Consider the following 25,423-nt stretch of genomic DNA (forward strand, 5'->3'; position numbering starts at 1 on the left):
CCTAATAATATTTTTATTCCATATTTTACTGAATCAATAATAATCAAGAAGAATAAAAGTAGATAGATAAGCTGTACAAGTCTTTAATTACCTATATAATATTTATTATTTCGCTCAAGCGTAAGTGGTGTAGTCAGTAGTAGGTATATTTAGTTATATTTTGCGTACTAATAGTTTGGAACGAAGAAGCAAGCATCGGCCGCCAGTGTAGGTACTTACGCTGCCACACGAAAATACGCACCACACGAAAAACAATAATAGGCATGACGACAGTATCCATAAATGATCGTATTAGTGTTTTTAAGGGAAAATGTACAATAAATAAATTCAATATAGTGACTTAGAAATCTTAAAACCATTAAGATTAATGAGATTATCAATAAAATAAAACATTGAAATTCTGCAGTTAGCCATTTTGACTAAAACACGCGTGACGTCACGCTTAAGTAAACAACTCGCGTCAGATGTGTTTTGTTGCTATGAATATGTTGAGAATACGCATTTTTATTTATTTTCTATTGTTTCACGTATGCTTTATCGACTCAGAACAGAAATACAATTGCGAATTCACGAATACGTGGTTCGGGGTTCTCCGCACCAACTTTATACAATCATTTCTTATTATTTCTCGCTTGAAATAATTACTAACACATTTTTCAGCATTATTTTTATGTGGACTCATACTGCAATACTGCACACCACTCATAAACTTTGAAATTCGTTTCTGTAACACATATTAAATAAAGACTTTTTTAATTTTCTTCGCAATGCGTACAAATAATTACGTATTTACCAAAGTGTGACGTCAAGCCTACGCCATGACACCTGCGAGCTGTTTTGGCACAGTTAATAAATATTTTTTTGAAAAATGGCTTTTATCTTCGTTAAATTTAAGTATATTACCGAAATAATATAGGGTTTTTCTTGTATAGTAAACGTATACACACATTATGGAAGAGGATTTCAAAATCTTTCGTCATGCCTATTGTGATTATTCATATTATGATGAAATCATAATATAAAGTGGTATACATAATAATTGGTTGAAAAATATTTACGGTTATTTTAAGTAATTTGGATTTTGATTATTTCATTAAAATTTTTTTCAATGTTTGTACCTTCATCCATACTTACATTTATTTTTTTAACACAATTTGAATTAACTTTGATTATTTCGAAAAAACTACAATGAAACGAAAGCTTTAAAATTTTTTCCAACAATTAATAATTACTAACGATAAATCGATTGCACGCATCAATTCACGCGCATGACTTTTAAGAGTGCTCGATTGTGCGAAGCGTTGCTGTCTGTTGCTGTAGTTGGAACATTCAACGTTAAGCATTATGCCGCATAATGCGCTCTAGTGCTGTAATTGGAAAACACTATATTTGTCTATGATCTGTGCGTGTGTTTTCTATGTTGTCTATACTTTTCTAGTCACTTCTCGTCTTAGGTCTTTGCCATTACTTGCTCTGTGGTCCTTGCCGTCAACTCGCCAACTCGGTCTTAACCAGTAATTCTATAGTCTGTGTCATAGTCTATAGACGGGCAGACGAAGCTCCAAACTGCTACACATGGAGGACGATAAATTAATTTAAAAATTTACAAAAAGTCAGTGAAAGGTTTATTTGTGATTTAGTGTGTATTAGATGAAAATTATTTTCTGAAAATGTTTTCGTATATCCCCAGATCTTTGCTGTGAGTATCATTTTTCATTTATTTTGGGAGTTTACATAACGTGACACCTGTGTTTTGCCCAATTTGTAAATTGCATTTAATATTTTGTGTTTAAATAAAAATTAGCTTGAGTGTACATATAATTATATTTTCTTAAAAATATATATCAGGTGATTTGTAACTTTCAAAACATTGAAAGCTAGGAACGCGTGAAAGGCTTGTTTTGTAGCTTAAAAATAACATCTATTATTATTTTAAGGTAATAAATGGTTCATAGGTTTAATATGATATCATTCTCAAAGATTCTTAGACTAAATAACGATATTTTTGTTAAGATTAGGCTAATTATATTGGGCCAATGGAAACGCATTTCGATATTGATCCTGCCGAAAAACACGGTTGTATGTCGCTTATATTTCCACGTCTCTTGCTTGTAATAGTGCGTTTATAATTTTAAAATATCCGGTATATTATCCGTAAAGAAAGAAGAAATTAGCACACAGTATGAATAAATTAATTATTAAATGATGGTTCAATGGTCTCATTTGATGGTTTAATCTATATTTATTATTTTAGTCAAGCTCAAAAGTATTTGATAATAATAATTAAGATTACAGTATGTACATAAAATATAGTTTTTCAGTTTAAATATTCTTTACATAGTCAGTAATACATATAATACTGCGTTAAAATATAATACATTGTTTTCTTGTTATTGTTTAGCAATAAAAATTCCATGTACCTACATTATTTTTGGCATGTCCCATTTGTTGAGACTTGGCAACATTACTGCTAATGTACCTCAAAATAATAAGCTGGTACAAAAATAGCTAACACTTTTTCATTGTTTACCAACATCATCACCTTATGAAACTGACTATACTAGTTATCTCTATTTCTAGATAATAGTTAAAGAAAAGAATGATTTCTCAAACAGAAAATGTGAAAAATGGATTTTAGAGTACCTACTTTGAAATTAATTGAAATATTTTAAATCAATTTGCTATGCAAAAAAATAATTAAATAGCCTAATAGTTAGAGCTAACTTTATTTTTGAATTTGAGCATCTTCTACTTTCGGATATTTGGTATGACTGTTTTGAATTATTCCTTGAAGACTTCTTAAATAGCAAATTGTTGTCTTCTCTGACGTGATGTTTATGTTTATAGGTATTATTTGAGTATTATGGGCACACATGTCCTGAAATAAACATTTTTATTATGGAAACAGGATTTTGCTGTCTGTTTTACATAGAAAATATCCCTGTTATTTTTAATTCTTGTGCTTATTGTCCAATTTGTACACATTTTATTTAATCAAGAAATTTTTTTATAGAACTAGATGTTTAAATTCCAGTAAAAAAATGTAGTGTAAAAATCGCTTCACCTATATTATCAATATAGACTGTATGTACATACCTCCATAGGTATCTGCTTTTAATACACAATGTAAACATTTAAAACTGTAAAGGCAGTAGATTGAAAATTAAAGATAAAAAACTTTATTACAGTGCAAAATTTTGACTCGTTTTATAAAGACGACCTTTGTGCTAATTTATAAATGAGACGGTGACGTAATTTAAATGACGACGAAAAAGTCGTGACTAAACCAGATTGCCCCTTGATGATGTGATATTTCCACTTTATTGCTGTACCTAAACCATGTAAAATAAATACATATCAGTTTAGCATACCATTTCTTAAGTGTATTGTTTTACAGTTTTTGTTAATGTTGTAAAAATGTTGTTTTATAAATGTTGTAAAAAAAATGCGTAAATCAACTCAATTTTTCGGAACATAGCCCCTCCCGCATCTATTTCTAAACTTACTTTAATAAACATTTTACTTCAATTCCTATTTTACGTATTGTATAGGAATACCAGTTATAATTTCAAGAGGATAGGTTCCGTTTATCTCATTCATAATACCTATGAAGATCAGTTGTAATATCAAGAGGAAAGGTACATTTTTCCTCATTCAACATACGAAGTTCCAAATGAATGATTCGATTCAATTTATATTTTTTATACACCACTAATATGGGTAGGTGCATTCCTATTTACAGACGAATATGAATGGACTTTTTTTAAATTAAGGGTCCCAATATAAATTATTGCGCGATTCATGGAAGCGACTTGCTCACTTTGCTCAGCATTGGGACACAACAGGCTGATACAACAATACAACAACATAAATTGTTATTGTACAAAATTCATTATTTTTATACAATCTTATTCGTGTTCCACTATTAAATTCTCATTTGCGATTCTGTCCCTTTGTGGAATATAGGTCTTTAGGTTTTTCGTTCTTTTCGGCTCCTTTGACTATGCTCTTAAATTATATGCACTGAAATTATTTTTGTTAGTCCAAAAAAGATCGACATCGGAGCCTACATTCTTTGGTTCGTCATAACTATAATTTTGAACTAATAACGGTACACTTATAAAATGATGAAATCAATTATTTAGATAATTTCGTAGTTACTAGTTACTTGTCCCGGCTCTACTTTACGTGCGTTTCATTAGTTTCGGAGCCTATTCAATGTACACAAACATTCAAATCCTTCTACTTTTCCATCGTTCGTTCAGTTCACGTTCGGTTAGTCATAGTTGCTAGTTGCTCTATCGTCCTTGTTCACGAAACAATTCACTGTGACGATATAGGTACCTAGTACCTACTTAGGCAGAAGGTACTCTTATGTAGTTTGATCATCTCTCCATTATAATACGTTGTTGTTGTTAAATGACCATAACTGTGCTGATTCATTTATATACTTTAACATTACCAATAGTATTGTTATCAGCCAACATTTTACATTTGAGTCACTTACACTCGTGTTAAGTAATTTTATCAACTTTGACGTAATTGATAATTTCAATGCGTCTTTTGATAATATGTAATGTAATCACAATATACCTAATCAAACGATCAATCATCAATTGACTGGCGATAATAATGCAACAATATTATTAAAGGTCGATAACAGCGTGTTGTTTATAAATAGTCATTGGAACACTTATCAAACGCGTGCATCATTAATCATAATATCGATAAACGTGTAAAATCTTAGGTAGGTGAGTCTAGAATCTAGAGTTTCATAATTTAAGCCACTCTTTATAGGCGTGGATTACTAATTATTCTGAAAGTGAAAATGAAACAATCTTTGCGAAAATTTATTAGCATAATTATTATAATAAAATATGTAGTAACAACAGCACATTTGAATTATTTTTGGAAAACAACATCCTTGAGGGCAGCATAGTTATCAACTCATACACGTTATCAGTGTTGTACACATGATTTCCTTAGAAAAGGAAACTACTATATTACCTATGGTCGTGATAGCTATTCTTCTAATAAGTATGACCTTGAATTTGATTTGCAGTAAACTTTTGAAATGATTACTTATGGCTGGTTCACACTTTGATTAGTGTGAGTGCAGGTGATTAGTGCGAGTGCAGGTGTGTAGTGCGAGTAGTGTCCAATTCAACTGCGAGTGCAGGTGATTATTGGGAGTGCAGGTCAATGGTGCAATTCGCGACGCTACACACTACGCTAAACACTAAACACTAAACACTCGTGTCCAGACGTGTTTTGGCAGGCACACTGCGAGTGAGGGGGAAGGGAGGGCGCGCGGGACGTGGCTACTCGCAGTCCACTCGCAAAAAAATAGAACACGCTTCTATTCACTTTACTACACAGCCTACTAAACACTTGCACTAAACAGTCGCTGTCCACACGTAGTTACTAAACACCTGCACTAATCACCTGCACTCGCACTAATCAAAGTGTGAACCAGCCATTAGATATAATCTCATGTTAGCCTTCTTATCACGATGAAATTGACATTGTTATAGATGCTGTTCAAACGCTATAGGCCCGAATCGGGCTCTCGCGTATGCACTTACAAAATGTCCAGTGTTCCTAGAACCATCATTGTCACAATGCCGGAACTATCACGAAGTAACCGGCGATATCGTCTGTCCGAATATGATAAGAGGTATTGACCATTTGAGAGATCCCCGCCTGAACAAGGTACAGTTTCATACACGTAAATAACCCATTTCCAATCGTCTTTAAAGTTTGGAATTCGCTACTTACGTACTTAATGTTTCGTGTCAATAATTATGAGTTGCACTTGCACCCAGCTAGTTGGCAAACACTCAATTTGTTAACAGGCATACTGGTCATTGGCAATCGGACATTATAATTTGAATTGCTAGGTCATGGTTCATTAATACAGCTATTTACTTAATAACTGTGAAATATTGAAGTGTTGATTTGTACACAAGAATGTGGCTATCGAATTTATAGGTAATTGTAATTTTTAGGGACTAGCATTTACGCTAGAGGAGCGCCAAGCCCTCGGCATTCATGGTCTTTTGGCTGCAAAGTTCAAAACTCAGGAGGAACAGCTGGATATTTGCAGGATATCTATAGACAGATACGAGGACAATCTCAACAAATACCTCTACCTCGTTGAGTTACAGGTGACTAGACAGCATAAAGGTACCATTGATTTAATGATATCTTACCTAAGTGTATTGTCTAACATTTCGGTCTATACTTAGTGAAAGTTAGGTGCATGATGTCTTATAGAGTCTGACTTTGACTGAGCTCTAATTTAGTCAGCTATTTGCATTGCTAATAGTGGAAAGGATTATGAAAGTTTAAATTTAATTATGTGTACTTGAACTAAATTGAAATGTATTTATGTTTTCAATGTGCAGGCAAATTAGCTAATATACGTTTTTAAATGGTATTCTAAACATTATTGTAGAGAACAATTTTATTTTTCCATTTAATTCTTGCAGGACAGGAATGAAAAGCTGTTTTTCCGTCTTCTATCGGAAAATGTTGAGAAGTATCTGCCCATCGTGTATACTCCCACCGTAGGACTCGCTTGTCAGAGGTTCGGTCTCATCTACAGAAGGCCTAGAGGTCTCTTCATCACCATCAATGACAAAGGACATGTGTTCAATATCCTAAAGAACTGGTAAGTGATAAAAATATATTGTTCTGTTATTTATTTGAGCATTTATTGACTTGGTTAACCAGTGACCTAATATCCGATATCGTTATCCAATATTCTATAAAATACTTGCATTTGAGAAGATTATGTACAAAATATTTGAGCATCTGTAAATTCAGATAATATAGTTGTATTGCGTGACAAATAAGTCAATTTGTGTGAGAAATAATTATTGTTGAACTACACACAACACGTGACGTCGAACAGCTAAAAATAGTGTATAGTTACGCGCCTGTCAAATGTTTAATTAATTGGTGGTTAGAAAAAATGTGCCTCATAAGTGCAAATTCACTATATTACGTATTTTTTTAGGCCTGAACCAGACGTAAGAGCTATAGTCTTTACTGATGGTGAAAGGATCTTGGGCCTCGGTGACTTGGGCGCGTATGGTATGGGTATTCCGGTGGGGAAACTGTCTTTGTACACGGCCTTAGCTGGAATCAAGCCCCATCAATGTTTGCCCATCACTTTGGATGTCGGTACTGATAATCAGGTAAATTCTTGTTATTATACGTATAATATTTTGGTCAGTTTTCCATGTTATTCAATTTCTGATACAATAAGACTGTTTTGGGGGTTCTGGTTCGTTGTAACTGTACAGTTACATATACATATGTATACATATGTAAATATTTAATGTAAATGCACCATGAAGCGGTTGGATCAATATATTTAACATACTGTTTTCTATCCTTTGTTCGTAAGCGACTGTGATGAAATATTCATTGAGATTGTATAAGGTTATTGCTATAGGAGGGTGTAGTTCGTGTTCAAAAATAACATTGAAATGTTAAAGTGAATGGCTTATACAAACACATTACGTTAAACGTATCTAGAACGGTTTGCTTCAGAGGATTTGATATTTCCAAAATACAAGAATAGGTAACACTATTTAAAACGTTCATATTTCGTCTTATGTTACAAAATCGATTCTCGAACTACATAGTATCTACTTCAATGAGTACTAAGAACAGTTAGTTACGTAATACAGATTCTAGTCGGTCACGTTTTAAATATTTTAGTAATAGCTGTTCAATTGATTTTTCGATTTATATGCGCATGTGGATATGATCACCACTGCTCAAAACGGCGAACTGCGAAGCAAAACATCGTCAGGACATATGCCAATCCGCACTTGGCCAGCGTGGTGGATTACGGCTTGAACCCTCATAGGAAGAATATATGAACATATATGGGCTGATGTGTGACATTCGTGCGAATCGCGAGGCGAATGGCGATGCGAATACCGATCGCGCATAATATGTAAACATTGCACTCGATATCCGCAGCGCGTTTCGACTTGCGACTTACTTTGGCAGTAAGAGCTCGGCGACAATTTTCACATCCTTCATGTTCGTATGCGAATGTCAAAATATTTCACTCCGAGATTTGGAACAGTGGTTCGCGACACTTACGACGTATGACAACGATTGTGTATAAATGTGGTATTCAATGTGTAGAAATAGTTCTAAAAAACAATTCTAATTTAATTGATGTTTACGGCAATTTGATTGGTCGGATTAAGGCAATATAGCAAAGTTTAATTTAAACATTAGACAATCTTTTCCGAACACTCCAATTTCATATATTATGCGGGACCTAGATACGTTGGATTCGCTTTTATCGTGTACCTAATCAAGCTTTATATTGCCCGCATGCGACCACTTGTAATGTATTAAATGTTACTTTAGTTATCGAACTGAGGGTATAGATAAACCAGATTTAAATCTTTAGTTAATGTGAGACATCAAACTTTATTCTGTCGCTTTCAAAAATAAAGAGCGCGTATTCCATTCGCGGTAAAAATCAATGTGATTTCCTGTTTTTTCAAGAGTAATATTGCAATGATTTTAGCAAATTATTCAAAAATTATTACGGTTTTGGGATGATAAAGACTTAATATCGTGCACGACTACGTAAAATTATAATTTTTGTTGATAGTTTTTTTAAATAGAAGGCAACCGCGGCATAGTGTTTCAATAAATGACGTCAGAGTCGTCTTTCAGGACAAACAAAACCTGAATGACAATAAGCCAAAATATTTTATTTTATGCGTTTGTCCTATGCAATGCATAGTGCATTACATAGCCCAATTACAAAAATACGTCAAAAAAAAAATTTGGAAATAGATAATGCAAAATCGGTTCACTTTAACATTTTTTTTTTAAATCAACACATAACGAACATAATTACTTCATGATAACACAGGTATTGTTTACTGCAATGATTAGAAATATTCTATAACACCTTAAACAACAGTATTAGGCTTGTTTTAGCGTCACGCTGACCCCACGCTGACCGTCGCGCGTCGGTGCGGACAGCGAAATTGTATGAATCTCTGTGAAGCGTTTCAAAATTACTGCGTGCTTCAAAGAGCTTCATACGTTTCGGCTGTCAGCACCTGTGGTCGGCGTGATTATAATCAGCCTATAACATCGCACGCAATCGTTTGCTAATAGCGCCCTTCGTGCAATTTTGAACCTACAATTTAATACAGAGTAGTTACAAAATTGAACGCACGGCACGAAAAGCGAGTGTTCGATGGAATACGCGCCCTTACAATTTAAAAGATTTTAATTTGTTGGTGTTGTGATGTTTGTAGATAGACTATATTTGTGTGTTTCTGGTATGGCGATATGTTACTGTTTAAAGATTGTTTATATGGCTTCGTTGTGCATCAATGAATCACGAAAGAGTAGTTTAAAATTGTTTTTCACGTGTTTTTTATAGGATTTACTAGAAGATCCTCTGTACATCGGCCTGCGACAAAGGAGGGTGAGAGGAAAGGAGTACGATGAGTTTATCGACGAATTTATGGAAGCGTGCGTTCAGAGATACGGACAGAACACTTTACTACAGGTTAGATTAGTAATAATTATAAATTTAATCCTTTAAAAAGTTCCATTACACTTTGATAAGCATTGGGTATATGTATGTATCCGCAAAGATAAACTTGTATTTTACTAATCTATATTCTATAAATATAATTACATATATCGCAGGAAAGACAACTGCACATTGAATATTTTTTAAAAGAATATTTGGGGCGTGATCTACAATAGATACCGAAGTCAAAAATGTAGTTTTTATAATTTTTGTCTGTATGTATGTCCGGGAAATTCAAATTTAGTATGGAGATAGCTTGAAACCTGAGGAAGGACATAGGATAAGTTTTATTCCGGTAATCTCACGGGAACGAAAAATATTCGTGTTTATTTTTGACTACGCGAGCGAAGCCGCTGGTGGAAAGATATTAATATTCAATTCATTAAGATTAATATAAATGTAGATTGTTTACTTATATTATCGATATCAACTATAATTAATTATCTTTACTTGGATATCATTCTGGTTTGAACTTGAGTGTATCTACGCTAATTAATTATGATTGACCGTGAAATATATAATATCTACTAAACTTGTGTTAATAATATTTATACTATTATCTTCAAATACATTAATTGATTTAGAGAATAATTATAGTCGGGTTCAACGGTTTTACGTACGCAAATAACCATTGTTTATTCAGAAAAGTATTTATAAGGAAAAGGATTTGGGTAAATCCGTCTTCCATAAATACTTCTTGATGTATATTTTTTTGGAATTTGTTTTCATCGTCAAGTAAATGCACTCGTTAAAATTTACTGGAAAGCTTTTAAATTTATTTGTTTATTTATTTTACGAGTTCCTTTGAATTTGGATCAGTAGTTATTTCAGTTTCTTTTTAAAGATCTTTTGTCTCGCCTTGTAAATAAATGTTTAAAGTTTACAATGAGATTATAATATAAATAACAATGCAAGGTTGCGCTGACGACTTACAAAGTTACATTGTTCTAAATAAAATATCAGAAACGCATGAAGTCATAATGATGATAATACATCTTCATTCAATAAAACCAGATTACTATAGATAGTTACTACGTAACTTTAACTGTCTATAATCTATATTACAGTACTACATAATATGTGTAATGTATAGATAATGTTATTATTCTATTTATATTCTACTAATACGAAATTTTTTTTAAGCTATAATATTATTTTAAACAATGTGGATTTGCCTGAAAAACTGATCCGTTCTTCCATACCCGTGTTCTCGAGTAATGACCGATACGCTATTATTAAAACATTTTATTAATACCTAAACAAAACAAAAACCTAGATAAAAATAATCTCCAATCGGTCGTTATCACTAATACTAAAGATTATTTTGGAACATGACATCTTTTGCAGTAATTTACGTAATCAAAATATTATAACATTAATTATCTCTATCTATCATTTATAACACTGCAATGTATATCATATTTTTATCTTATCGTTATGAATGGATGCTAGTATTGATTTTTACTATGAACATTAAATGTTGTTTATTATCGTTTTATGTAAGTTGCTTTTATTTTTGTAAATGTTTTAACACGTCAATATATAATAATTATCTTTTGAATTATTCTGGCATAAATAATTAATTGAAAGCATTGTTGGGATAATAGGAAGTAGGGACACACAAAAATAACGTAGGGAGTTGTCGTATACTGTATGTCGTAATTAAAAAGGTCCTATGTCTTCCAATTTCATTAATATAAATACTGGTGTTGATATTGATAAGACAGAGACAGTTGTTACTGTTATAATTAATTTTTATCCTGCCGTGGTCGGTTAAGAAAATTAAGAACACTTGTAGAGATGATAAATGGCCAACCTTCAACGTATAATAACGTCGTATATCACCCATTAACAGAACCCTAGTGGAAGTGAGGGAGAGATATAAATGTACTGTATCTATCACATAGATCTATCACTATGGAAATGATACCTACAATGCTAATTGTCACTTTGGTGCAACGTAAAATATTGAATATCTGCCCCTCTGAGGAAAATCCTATGTATATAGTCGTACTGGGTACCGAATAGTGTTTGGTTTAAATCGTACCAAAAATATAATATAAATTGTGTCTTTGATTAAACTAGTTCTTACTACTGAAAACGCATTAAGTATCTGGTTCTAACTAGTGTAAGCGAGTTGTAAAGTAAAACAGATTTTTGCTGTAACATATCCATCAGCTATGTCCACACTGTGCCTTTTTTCGTTCATCAAGGGTCTCCAGTAGCTAAGAACCTAAGTGTTATAGCTAATTTTATTTCACTAGGTATTGCTTCACGTAACTTGGTGGACTGTTTTGTAATTATTGGTGTAACCAATTTCAAAAGTCTATCGAAATTTTTTTCAGACATACGTGTAAAATTTTTAAAAAGAATATCTTTATCTTCTCGTAGTTCTCTCATAATCACATTACTTCGATTATTGTAATAGCCTCGCTCTTTCTATCCAAAACTTTCGCTTGGTTCTTTTTTTTCTGGAATTTCTTATGACCAAGTAAGCAGCACATGTTCCACTAAGTAAAATGTTGTCGTCGCACATGTTTCCACAAGCTGACAAACTACGAATGAACTAAATGACTATATTGGCGTTGCGTTCGTTAACGCATTCAATATTGAATTCAATATTGAAAGCGACAAACGAAAGTTGAAATAGAAAGATTAAGACGAAAGTTGAAGATGAAAGTGCATAGTGTGGACCAGGGATGTAACGGAGGTAGTTTTATCGGAACCGAAATCGGAATCGGAGTTTTCAAATTTGGTTTATCGGAATCGGAATCGAAATCGGAATCGAAATCGGAGGCAGGGTCAGTTTGTTTAAGGACAAATAAAACATGATTTATAGTCAATTCTTTTCATTTTTATTTTTTATTATAAAATAAAAAACAACTGTGAAAAAAAATTGGCATAATTCCAAATGAACAAAAGATAAAATTAATGAATTTAAAGTTTAATTAAAATTAAAACCCAAAGTAGCGTGTTACATTTGGTGACATTACAATAAATGAACAATAGCTAAAGCAAATTAAATCAAAATGGACTCCAAAAGTAATGTATTGTACTTTATGAACAAAAGCTTTGATGCTTTGTAAGTTTTGTAACAACTAACAAGTGAAAAAATAATTGATGATAGAGTGCACGTAGTGGGGGTCGGGGGATTCCCCGCGCGACATATATGAACCTGTTCGGCACAGGCCGTCGCGCGCCGCCCGCTTTGTTTCGTTCGACCTCCGATTAACATCCGATACAAAAGTATCGGAACCGAAGTCGGAACCGAAAGTGTAATAATAATCGGAAGTTCCGACTTAACGGAACCGGAATCGAAGCTCCGTTACATCTCTGGTGTGGACATAGCAAATATTATCTAATCAACTCCATTTGCCTTTCATCGTTCTTGATTTCAATTGCGGCTATGCGCCATCTCATCCATAACGAAGCAATGATTGAATGAAACAGATTTACTACAAAAAGTAGTATTTACTAGCGACCTACCGCAATGCTTCCTGAATCAGTCTAGACTCTAGGTCACAGTGTCTCGGTGTGACATAATCTAGATGTTCTATTATATCTATATCATTTATTGAGCGAACGTCTTCTTATTTATAAATAGACTTGCTCTTTTCACTCTCGTAATTAGTTAGACGTTTTGATATTATAAAACTGCAAGGTAATGATTGCAATTACGATTTACAGTTTAAAGTATTCCTTCTTCCTCAATGTTTTATTTTACTTAATAATGGGTAAAAGTTTCCGGGTAATTACACGGATAGTATTTCTCAATTAATTTGGAACGGTTCTGTAACTTATTAACACTTTATATTGAAGATTTGTCCCAGTGCTGCAAAGTTTTCACATATACAAACTTTACATAATATTATGTTTATATGAACATAATCATCATTAGACTGGGGTAGAAGCCTTTAAAAATAATGAAAAGATAAAAAAAATCGCAGTCGGATGAAACCCATTAGAAAAGGAGGGGAACATGATGAAAATAAAAGGAAAAATAAATTACGGTCAATCCGAGTTCGGGAAGCGGGAGGGGGGAGCTTTTAAGAGAAAAAAATGGTTTCTCTCGATTTCCGACAAAACTACAAGTCCTATAGAAAAAAGTTCAATGGCAAAGTTGTAGGTAATTAAAAGTTCTACAACTCTTGTATTCACAATTTTTTCACATAACCTAAAAATTTAGGTGAAAAATTCAAAAAACCAAGTTTTTGGTCTTTTATTTTTATCTACTTCAAAATTTATTTTTTTTCTACGAAATTTGGTGGAAACTTACTTTATTATGTCCCAAATACACTGTAATTTATTTGATTGAAAATATTTATTTTTCCGCCTTATTTTGAATTAATACCAAAAAAACAACCTAATTTTCAGTCGAAAAGTCACCCGTCAAAATATCATCTTTTTTCAAAAACTGGGGGTGCCTTTTATTCATTGAAATCTCTACTTTCATATGGTGTAAAAAAAAATAAACACCACTATAGTAAATGTTCTCAAGAAATGCATACAAACAGTGTGATAATGAGCTTTTACTAAATCAGGCACACTTCTCGAACTCTATAACTTCTCTTGTATCGGTTTTTCGGTAATATTTCAAAAGAAAAATAATTATCTGTTTTAAGTTTAATATTTTACAGCATATTCAAAAGCAAAATAATGTCGATAAAAACATTTCAGGTAGTTCGAGAAGTGTGCCTGATTTAGTAAAAGCTAATTTTCACACTGTTTGTATGCATTTCCTGAGAACATTTACTATGGTGGTGTTTATTTTTATTACACCATATGAAAGTAGAGATTTCAATGAATAAAAGCCACCCCAAGTTTTTGAAAAAAGCTGATATTTTGACGGGTGACTTTTCGATTGAAAATTAGGTTGTTTTTTTGGTATTAATTCAAAATAAGGCGAAAAAATAAATATTTTCAATCAAATAAATTACAGTGTATTTAGGACATAATAAAGTAAGTTTTCACCAAATTTCGTAGAAAAAAAATAAATTTTGAAGTAGATAAAAATAAAAAACCAAAAACTTGGTTTTTTGAATTTTTAACCTAAATTTTGAGGTTATGTGAAAAAATTGTGAATACAAGAGTTGTAGATCTTTTTATTATCTACAACTTTGCCATTGAACTTTTTTCCATAGGACTTGTAGTTTTGTCGGAAATCGAGAGAAACCATTTTTTTCTCTTAAAAGCTCCCCCCTACCACTTCCCGAACTCGGATTGACCGTAATTTATTTTTCCTTTTATTTTCATCATATTCCCCTCCTTTTCTAATGGGTTTCATCCGACTGCGATTTTTTTTTGTTTCAAAAATTATCTACTCTAGTCTACATTGCAAAACGGAAAGCGACATGTATACGACAAACAGATATAATTGTTTTACAAATTAACCATTATTACACATCCGTGACAATTTGTTAAATGCGGTTCTAGTTATAAAGAGCACACACATTATTAGTATGCAAATATACGACATTACCATTGACACACGAATTACTTCTTAAAATAAACGGCAAATAATCGTCACAGTATTCTTAACTGAATTCAGTCTTAACCAGATCGAGGACGTCTTAACTATGTATTTGTAGGTGACGTGAAACGGTTATATAACATTATTTTGCTGTTACACTTTACGTAACGTAGAAATTTCCACGTACATTGTAATTTTGTTCTTATTTTCTGAATGTAATCCGGAGAAGTAAACTTAGTATTATAAAATATGTAGGATGAGGAACGGGTTAGAAGTTTAGAACTGAAAAATATTAAAGCTGTTCTGTAAAATATTAAAAAAAGAGTGCAAAATGCATGCATGATGAAGTAAGATGAAGAAAGAATCACATTGCTATAGTTGTCGTATGCTCGAACCGTTCCTACGCCTAAGTTCTACTGATAAGAATATAGATAGTCGAGGATTTTCAAAATAGAACATTATACATTTTTGATTACCTTTCATTGTAATTATCTTTACCGAAATTAGGTCACGAGAGCTATTCTCAATGAAATGCACAGGAAAGATAATGTTCGTGAATAGTGTGCTATAAGATCTCTATGTCCAACAGGCCGCAGTGGGCAGAATAAGGGCGAAGGGTGATATGCTACACTCCTTAATTTTTTGCAAATAATAAGCAAATATGAAGTTTTAAGTTTTAACCCTTAAAAAATCTTCCCATTAGTTCGAAGACTGCGCTCAGCAACGCGCAATGAATACGTAATTATTAAAATTTAACCAATTCATTTTTGACGTGACAACGTCTTATAATTCGATAGAGCCGACTGCACGCACGAAAAAACATGACTCATGCGGCGTTACCTCGCTCTGAGGCGTTCCATGTAAGACTTGAAGTGCAAGCGAGAGCGCGGTACGAGCGACAAAGAAGCACAATCGGACGTTGTCACGTTCAACTATCGTCAGTAAACCGACTTTACAGACAACCATTTTTTTCTCTAGTTCGAGGACTTTGCGCTCGGCAACGCTGGTCGTTTGCTCGCGAAGTACCGCAACAAGTACTGCACGTTCAACGATGACATCCAAGGCACTGCGAGTGTGGCGGTCGCGGGTTTGATGGCGGCCGTGAGAGTCACGAAGAGGAAACTCAGCGAAAATATATACTTCTTTTTGGGTGCTGGATCTGTGAGTTAATTGTTTTTTATTAATATTTAGAATTTTTTTTTCAAAGAAAAAGTCATTTGAAAGGTTTAGGTACTGCAAACTAAACAAAATACTAGGTAAATTTTAATAAATATTAATTAATAGTAAAAGGATGAAGTGATTCAAAAGATATTTCATTTCGTCTGAAAACAGATCAACAAAAATAGATGTATACCAGACACATGATCATTAACGTAATCGATATGTCGAACAATACGCAACCGGAAAAATGTATACGCTTTTAGACTTATTTTTGTCAATACATATTCATAATAACAGCTGTCGAGCTCCGAAGTACGTAATGAAGTTTTTCTTATATATTTTGAGAAATGTATGGTCTTTTTGAACTTACAAATAATTATCTTTATAGTTTTAAACGCTCTTCATTAGCCCCTATTGTCCAGATAACTAAAAGAAAAAAGTCTTGTCAGTACCTATTTTCCACAATTTCCATCACATTTATCTAATTCTCAATACTTTAAGGCGGCCAACGGCATAGCAAACCTCACAGTAGCCGCTATGGTAGCAGAGGGTCTGCCAATACAACAGGCCCGGGATCGTGTATATATGTTCGATGTTGATGGACTTCTATCCACGCAAAGGGAGGGAGGTGTTCCCGAACATGCTAAAGCGTTTGGCAAGAATATAGCACCGGAGAAGGACTTTGAGGCGTGTATCGCTAAGATCAAACCGAGCTGTCTTATTGGTGAGTGTTATGTGGTGTGTAGAAGTGAGGAAGGAATGTTATATTTAGTTGGGGTTTGTCTATGTGGTGGTAGAAAGGTGTTCCCGAACATGCAAAAGCGTTTGGCAAGAATATAGCACCGGAGAAGGACTTTGAGACGTGTATCGCTAAGATCAAACCGAGCTGTCTTATTACACTAACTACTAATACAGGTACTACTGACTAATACAGGTTTGAAATGTATGGTTTTTATCTAAGTGGTGGGAGGAGGCATTCTCGAATGTATCATTGCAAATGATTGAGATTTTGTTGATGGTATGATAATTTTTGTGTTTTCTAATTAGAGAATATGTCTGTCATGTGTCATGTTAGATATTTACTAAGTATGCGGTAGCACATCCATATAAAATGTCGATTGAAAAAGTAAAGTACAAAATTATACAAAATATACTCATTTGCAAAAAAATCGGAATATGTATATTGTCTGTTTCGCAACATATATAAAATCACTAAACATAATATTTATCCTCCAGGCTGTTCAACGGTGGGTGGTGCATTCACGCCCAATGTGTTGAAGCAAATGGCCAAAAACATCGAGCGGCCCGTCATATTCGCTCTCTCGAATCCAACTAGTAAAGCGGAGTGCACAGCTCAAGACGCTTATGATTATACTGAAGTGAGTATATAAATATATTTCACTAGCTTGAACAAGCTGTGTCTTTCGCATGGTACTCGGGTAAAAGAAGTCTATATGCTAATAAAGAGCTATAATATATTTATGTAGATTTAATACAGATGCTGATCAGCTGTATTGTAATTAATAACAAACATATACATTCTTGCTAACTTGCACGTTTAGAATACTATTTGTATGTACACGTTTAGTATATCGGAATAAAATGTTTAGTATTCTCGCTACAGAGTATTTTATTATCGGACATCCGTCAGGATAAACGGAAATAGCAGTTGTATAGGCGAGCGGTATTTGACATTGATATTATACATACTATAAAATGATTTGGTTTAATTATACCAGCTATTTAAATTAATTATTTCATTTTTTCCTTAACGTTACGTACATTTCATATGAAACACCATATATTGAGCGTTTCATATAATAAGAACATATTTATAGTATGTATTTAACAAAAATCGTATCATTTGAAAAAAAAAACATGTAAATGATCAATAAATGCAATGTTTCGGAAACGTATTATTTTCTTCAGGGTCTAGTTTAAGACAACCTTGATTGTTCTAATCATATACATATCAAGTATCAAATTATCCTTATTCACGAAAAATTATTTGTCTGTTTTGTTTTGTTATCATTATTTCAGAAATAGTTGATCTTAAAAATTGTGAATTGCTTGCATGGGGTAGCAAAGTATGTACAAAGTAGTGTACATTGCCTTATCTGAAGTGAAGCGCTATTTAAAATATCTTATTGTAAAATATTGAATCCTGGTTTTCTTTTCATCTTATCATGAAGTTACCTACAGAATATCTCCTTTCCAAAAAAAAAATCAAATTCCGTTCGAAAACTAAGAAGTTATTCCCGATATACGATCGAAATTCAAGTCTGCTTAAATTTTTTTTTTGTATTCTATATTATTACTTTTGACGTGACAACGTCTTATAATTCGATAGAGCCGGCTGCACGCACGAAAAACATGATTCATGCGGCGTTACCTCGCTCTGAGGCGTTCCAAGTAAGGCTTGAAGTGCAAGCGAGAGCGCCGAACGAGCGACAAAGAAGCACAATCGGACGTTGTCACGTTCAACTATCGTCAGTTAACCGACTTTACAGACAACCAATTTTTTTTCTTTATTTCCAGGGTAAATGCATCTTCGCATCTGGATCTCCGTTTCCTCCAGTTCAGTATGGCGGCAAGGAGTTCCACCCGGGGCAAGGGAACAACTCGTATATTTTCCCCGGAATAGCTCTAGGAGTTATAACTACAGCCACACATCATATACCCGAAACTATGTTCCTTACTGCCGCCAGGGTGAGTTGGCTAAACTTTATTTAAGATATATCACTACATAGTATAAAACAAAGTCGCTTTCTCTGTCCCTATGTCCCTTTGTATGCTTAAATCTTTAAAACTACGCAACGGATTTTGATACGTTTTTTTTAACAGATAGAGTGATTCAAGAGGAAGGTTTTAGTATATAATTTACTAGCGACCCGCCCCGGCTTCGCACGGGTGCAATGCTGATACTAAATACACTACAGAAAAACTTTTAATGTTGTATACATATAAAAACAGCGGCCCAGCCGGCCGGTACCGCGACAAACGCTACGTCCCGCAATTTTTAAATCTGTAATATCTTCGAAAATATTCTCTTAAATCATACGGTGTAAAGGGCCATATAGATCTATATTAAATGAACAATGTATTCAAGGTATTTAATTGGTTAAGGATTAATGCTGTATTGGTTAAAATCGCTTCGAAATTAGCCATTATTTGTCGTAAAAAGTAAATGACAAAAAAAGTTATTGTGGGTTATCCATAAGAGATAGACATATGCCATCGCGGACTTTTCTGTAGACCTTTTTAATGTGTACAATAATTAGTACATTATTTTGATAAAACTCGTAGGGTTCAGCCTGCGTTTGCAATGTAAGCGGAAAAAATGTAATTATTTACGACATAACATTAGAAACCTCAAAAATAACTTCTCCACAATTTAATGGATGTTATTATACATATAAACCTTCCTCTTGAATCACTCTATCTATTAAAAAAAACCGCATCAAAATCCGTTGCGTAGTTTCAAAGATTTAAGCGTACAAAGGGACATAGGGACATAGGGAAATAGGGACAGAGAATGCGACTTTGTTTTATACTACGTAGTGATTAGGTTTTAGACAAAGCGGGCGAAGCCGCGGGCGGTAAGCTAGTTATTTTATAAAAGGAATGCCTGAAAATTAAAAAAAATAAATAAAATAAAAAATTAGTGGCGACTCTGCCTCTGAATTTGCCGCAAAATGAATTTTAACTTAGCTTCTGTAAAATTGTTTCAATATAGCTTTTAACTTAACTATTCCTTGAAAAGCAGTTTAAATTTAATGTTTGTTTATAATTTTACGATTATACAACGTTTTTTAGGACGTAATATTTCCTATAACACCGCGATCGTTAACATGAGGAAAACGGGTGTTTTACGTTATCTTTTATCTTGATATAGATATGGGAAAACCGCCTCATCTATTATTGATAACTACTGTTTACAAATAAGTGTTAAATAATCGGAAAAACTACGTATTATTGACGTAATAAGATTTGACCGCATGATCTTGTCGTGACTTGATAAAATTCACGCGTGCTATATTGAAGATTTATAAATAAATGTATATTTCGGAATCTTGTGATAAGATCAATCTATTTATTCTTGATATTATATGAGAAGATAATATTAGAAGCTCGTAAGATTGTTGATGTTTTGCCTCAAAAATATGTTTATTATGGCTTTAATTCCATCAAAGTCAATTTAACTTTGTTAAGATATTTGAAAAAATGAAGGTTTTACAATGAAATTCCCAAATGACTGTGTATATATTATGTAGTATAAGTATTAATACTTAGTTTATTTATTTATTATAATCTTATTTTCAGACCCTAGCCAACTACGTCAGTGAAAACGATTTGGCGATTGGCCGCATCTACCCTTCGTTGTCTGAAGTTAAAGAAGTGTCTCTCGCCATTGCTATTGAGGTCGCTAAACTGGCTTATGATGAAGGTAAGCTACAATAGTTTTTTTTTAATTATTATTACCGAATGGTTAAATTTAATGTAATGTTGGAAGACAGGTTCCTTACACTGATAAGGACATTTATGGAAAATTTTAATGATATAAGTCAATAGATAAAAGATAAATCGCTTATTGATATTTATCTGACATGAAGATTATTTGACATGATTTGAGAAAAAAAGCAACTTTGTTTTTTCTTCTGACTTTTCCATGTAGAAACTTCCGTTCCGTGGTAAAAATATTCCATCTCTTATGACGAATGACGAACCATAGAATATAATGTTTGAATTTCTATAAGAAAAAGGATTATATTCCGTCTAAAATAGTAATTGTTAAAGCATTTCCGTTATCAATATTATTATTAAATTAGGGATCGGCTATCTCTATCCGAAACCGAGTGATTTCACGAAGCACATAAAGCAACGGCAATACAAGTACCATTACGAGTAGCTATGCGGATATATCCGAGCCATTGAGTCATTGGTAACGCGTGACGGTCGGCTGCCGAGTAGGTATACCTACTCGGCAGCCGCGATACACGCGACATGCGCTACACAGACCAAAAAGTTTGAGACGATGTAATAAAAGTTTCACTTTAAAAATACAATTTTAACACTACCATTTTTCCAGGTCTCGCATCAGTATACCCAGAGCCGAAGAATTTAGCAAAGCACGTCGAGAATCAAATGTACAATTATTACTACGAGAGCTCTATGCCCGTGGTCTGGGATTGGAAGCCCGAAGAGAAATTCAACGTAAGACCAATACAACCGGTGCCCAAAAATATCTAGATCTTATCCAAAATGACTAGATTGTTTCGCGTTTAAAGTCTATAGATCTTTTACTAAATTGGTGGTAGCACAAGAGAGTTGTACCGCAACGTATAAGTGTGTTTAGAGTTTTTTGGGAGATTTAATAAGAGATTCCTTGTATAGAATAATTAATTTATTTAGCACAGTGCATTTGTCTACTTTTTTTTCAAAAATATCTTAAGTCTCTATCGAGTTAATTTTCTTATTCGTTGAAAATGAAGCTTAATTGTCATTATAAAATTGAATTGTTATAGAATACATTTGAATGTATCTTCAAGCCGCAGTCTGGTGGTCAGATTGGCAAAAGACAATAACTCCCAATTTCTAGAAAGAATATTTACCATATTATATTATGTTATTAACTAGTTAAAATTAATTATTTGTAAATTTAAATTCAATAAAGTAGAACAATGTTAATAGATCGTAAAATTTTAAAGTAATATATGTATATTTTTATTCTTTTCACTATACTTGCGTGTACAACGAGTTTCTAATGTGTTTAAATGTACCAAGTCTTCACAAAATTACGAAAATTAATATTATTAACGTTGTGGTGTATTAGGATGCCTGTTGTATGACTAGATAAATTATTATTGGTAAAGAATTCAATGTTCCGCACCTCCTATGAGGTATTATTAATTATTATTATTCTATGTCCATTTTTAACATTATGTATAAAGTATTATACCTCTATAACGTAGACTATTTTTAAAATATAACCGTATTATAATCTATTTGACAGCTAAATAAATTCTCAAGTTAATTTTTTTAGATGCCCAATCGGATACAGCTAAAAATATTGTAATATGATGCATTTATTTATAGTCTGTAAAAACGTTTAGAGTCGCGCTAGCGTTAAAAGCCAGTTTAAGATTGTTCAATGTATATTATATAAGTATTATAAAAGATATATTTCATACTGAAAATTTAGTTCCGAAAGCTGTTTGAGCGGGCACTTAAGAATTGACTGTATAACGTATTCACAAATTAATTATTATTACCTATATGTAGTGTTAGCTGTCACGTCGTATAATATATGAATGTGTTTGTAGTGTAGCTTCATATGACAATGTTCAAATTGATGTATTAAAATTGTGGCCTTGTTTACGCTTCTTCTCGAAAATTCATAATTTTCTTGCACTATCTATTTATACGTATATTAATCATATTTTTGTGTGATTTCGCTGATTTCTTGATATTTTCTAATTGCAAACGAAGGTTGTATCCCCCGATGAAACTGTATTTCCTTGCGGTTGTTGCTTTTACATTTTTGTGTATGATTTTTAAGTTTGCTAAACTTAACCGGTATTTATACGAGTATTATCATTTGACTTTTATTATTTTTATTTATTTTATTTTAAGTATAAATGTTTTTAATAAAGCTAAGGTTTCGTATTATATGTGTATAAACAGCTCATCATAATATGTTTAAATGAATGTATTTAATGTCTAGTCACCGCAGCATTATTTTAAATTATATCGTCTATGTATGATATTCTTTCTATTAAATCTAAGAAAATATACCAGTTATAAAGAGATTAAATCGATTCTCATGCAAAATTGCCACTCAAAGAGTGAAAAATTGTGAACCTACCTCAATAATTGATGTGAGGCGACAATCATGACTAAAATCTTTCTATATGTTTCGACTCGGAATCATTTTAGTATTGTGTTCAGTATTTAAAGAAATAGTGAGACGAATATATTCGCAGAGCGAAAGAGATAGTTATATTAGGAACCGAAATAACTCAGTATTATAGTAATTTATCTTTCTTAGTACAAACATTTTTATGTTTTGGTAAATTTTCTTGTTATTAAGAAGTTGTTTTAAATTTCTTGATAATTAGATTTTTCAGTATCTTTATTTGTAACGATATGGTTATATCGTCATGTACACTTTTACTATTTGAGTTACTAACATAAATAATAAATGTTAAGGAATCTTGCCTCTCGCTCTAGTAGCGGTCAGTCTAGAAAGTTAAAAATTGAAAGAGTAAAATGTACAATAAAATCCGTAATATTTAAATCGAGTTTAAGAAAACAACACTTATTAATTCACGCACTTATTAGTTCAATGTAATGTTATTCCGGTTCCTAGTAAACTTCTTAATAAGTTATTTATATTAGAGCTTGTATCTAAAGATACGTGGTGATTATGTTGCTGTGACGATGTAGAAATACGGTTTAACTAACCAGGGTTGTTACAGTCTTAAATCAGTTAAATATCCAGTGTGTGAAAGGGATGGCGCTAGACGACCTATATAGCTCTGTCTTTTTTCCACACTGGATGTAATACTGCTTTAAGACGTCTTGGTAACACTCAAAGTGTTTTGTTTAAATGTTTGACTAATGTTTTGTGTCGCAATTTATCCTGTATTCGTTTTGTTACCAGGGTTTTTACTTAAGTGCAGTTAGGTCAATTAACATTAGCTCTTCTCCAATGTAACTTGTTTGGAATGAAAGACGTTATTGTATGTTCGTAGTAAATTGTTAAAACGATTATGAATGGATGTTACTAATTAAATATGTTCGAAACGTATATGGTGTGTTATTTTTTTATCCTTTTTATCGTAACTTGGTTTGAGTGTAAAATGTTGGAAGATAATTATAATTGTTCTGGCAGTAACAATGAAATTGGAAAATAAGTTCCTTACGATTCGCAATAGCTATCTATGCAACTCGCAGGGTACTGTACAAATATAAATTGAATCTATGAAATCCTGTCTGATAAGAAAAATAAATCAATAAACAAGAACATACCTAAATTTATTATGACAGTCAAACGTGCCTACACTCACCACTTAACTATTAACATTTAAAAACTTCACATACAGTGGTCAAGCACCACTGATAGCGAAGATGTAGTAAAGGTAGAGAATGCTTCGCTAGGATACAGATGACACCACACCACGATGACACATTCTATATGAAAAAAATACGTGGAACCTTGTCACGTTAACGGAAAAACAAACGAAAATATTTCTCATGCTTTTCTATTCTTCTATTTTTTTTCTATAATTTACAGTCGTATAAAATCAATTAAATTATAATGAGGCTTTGAGGTGGTAAGTATCTTTCTTGTATATTTACCCGACTGATTTAGAAAAAAGGCTATATTCATTTTAATTTATAATATACGTGAATACTTTTTATTTCGTTCTATTGTGACAGAAAAGAGAAAAACTTCACGCATCAATGTCGTTCTTTGTCGTATTTTGAGTTGTGCTTTTATTTATTATTTATTTTAAAATGATTTTGAAACGGTATATTACATTGTAAGTATATCACCATTTTAGTAACGGCGCAACGTGTCGTGTTTTTTTAAGTAGACATTTTAAATGATTGTAGTTGTGAAAAATTGAAGGTTTATAGCTGTTTAGAGCGTTTTGAGTCCTGAAGTTTATTGTAAATGTAGGTACCCACCTATATATTTTTATTGAAGTAAATGATTACGAAAACTACCCACATCATATTTTTATAATTTGTATAGGAAAAGAAACCGTGTTTGGTATTTGTGATGCATACCTAAATACTAGGTACCTTCTTCTTAAATGCAGTCTGGTTGTGGTGGTTGAAATAACTTCCTATTCATAAACCTACAATTTTAAATGATTAAAATAGGTTTGAATTAAATTTGAAAATACACAGAAAGATTAATTTAATAAGTTGTATGAATTTATTAACATCCAACCAACAAGACGTTTTCCAGTTCATTGAACCGCACAGAACGAAACAAAACAATCGCGTCTCTACTGACGAAATTCCAATGTGCCGATTTCATACAAACTCGTTATTTTGAAGAGGTATCCATTTGCCCTAACATGGTGAGAGGAATTGATCATTTGCGGGACCCGAGACTCAATAAGGTTACTATTGACTCAAACTATTGACTGTCTTATTTTATTAGAGCGCTCTACGCGATTGTT

At 32.7% G+C, this 25,423-nt stretch overlaps 1 protein-coding gene across 1 annotated transcript; it reads left to right on the plus strand.

The window, feature by feature from the left end:
- Positions 1-1,517: 1,517 nt before the first annotated feature.
- Positions 1,518-24,036, plus strand: LOC149488528 (NADP-dependent malic enzyme-like). The gene is made up of 12 exons (XM_089695695.1): positions 1,518-1,699; positions 5,535-5,712; positions 6,009-6,167; positions 6,492-6,673; positions 7,022-7,202; positions 9,440-9,568; positions 16,044-16,226; positions 16,728-16,950; positions 17,463-17,605; positions 18,765-18,935; positions 20,550-20,673; positions 21,316-24,036. The coding sequence occupies exons 1-12, from the start codon at positions 1,671-1,673 to the stop codon at positions 21,474-21,476; spliced, it is 1,863 nt and encodes a 620-aa protein (XP_089551821.1). The 5' UTR covers positions 1,518-1,670; the 3' UTR covers positions 21,477-24,036.
- Positions 24,037-25,423: the final 1,387 nt, after the last annotated feature.

Source organism: Colias philodice, chromosome 5 (genome assembly GCF_061535455.1).
Source record: "Colias philodice isolate Cphi_HAF_F1 chromosome 5, ilColPhil1 Martin Lab GWU primary, whole genome shotgun sequence".
Classification (NCBI taxonomy): Eukaryota; Metazoa; Arthropoda; class Insecta; order Lepidoptera; family Pieridae; genus Colias; species Colias philodice.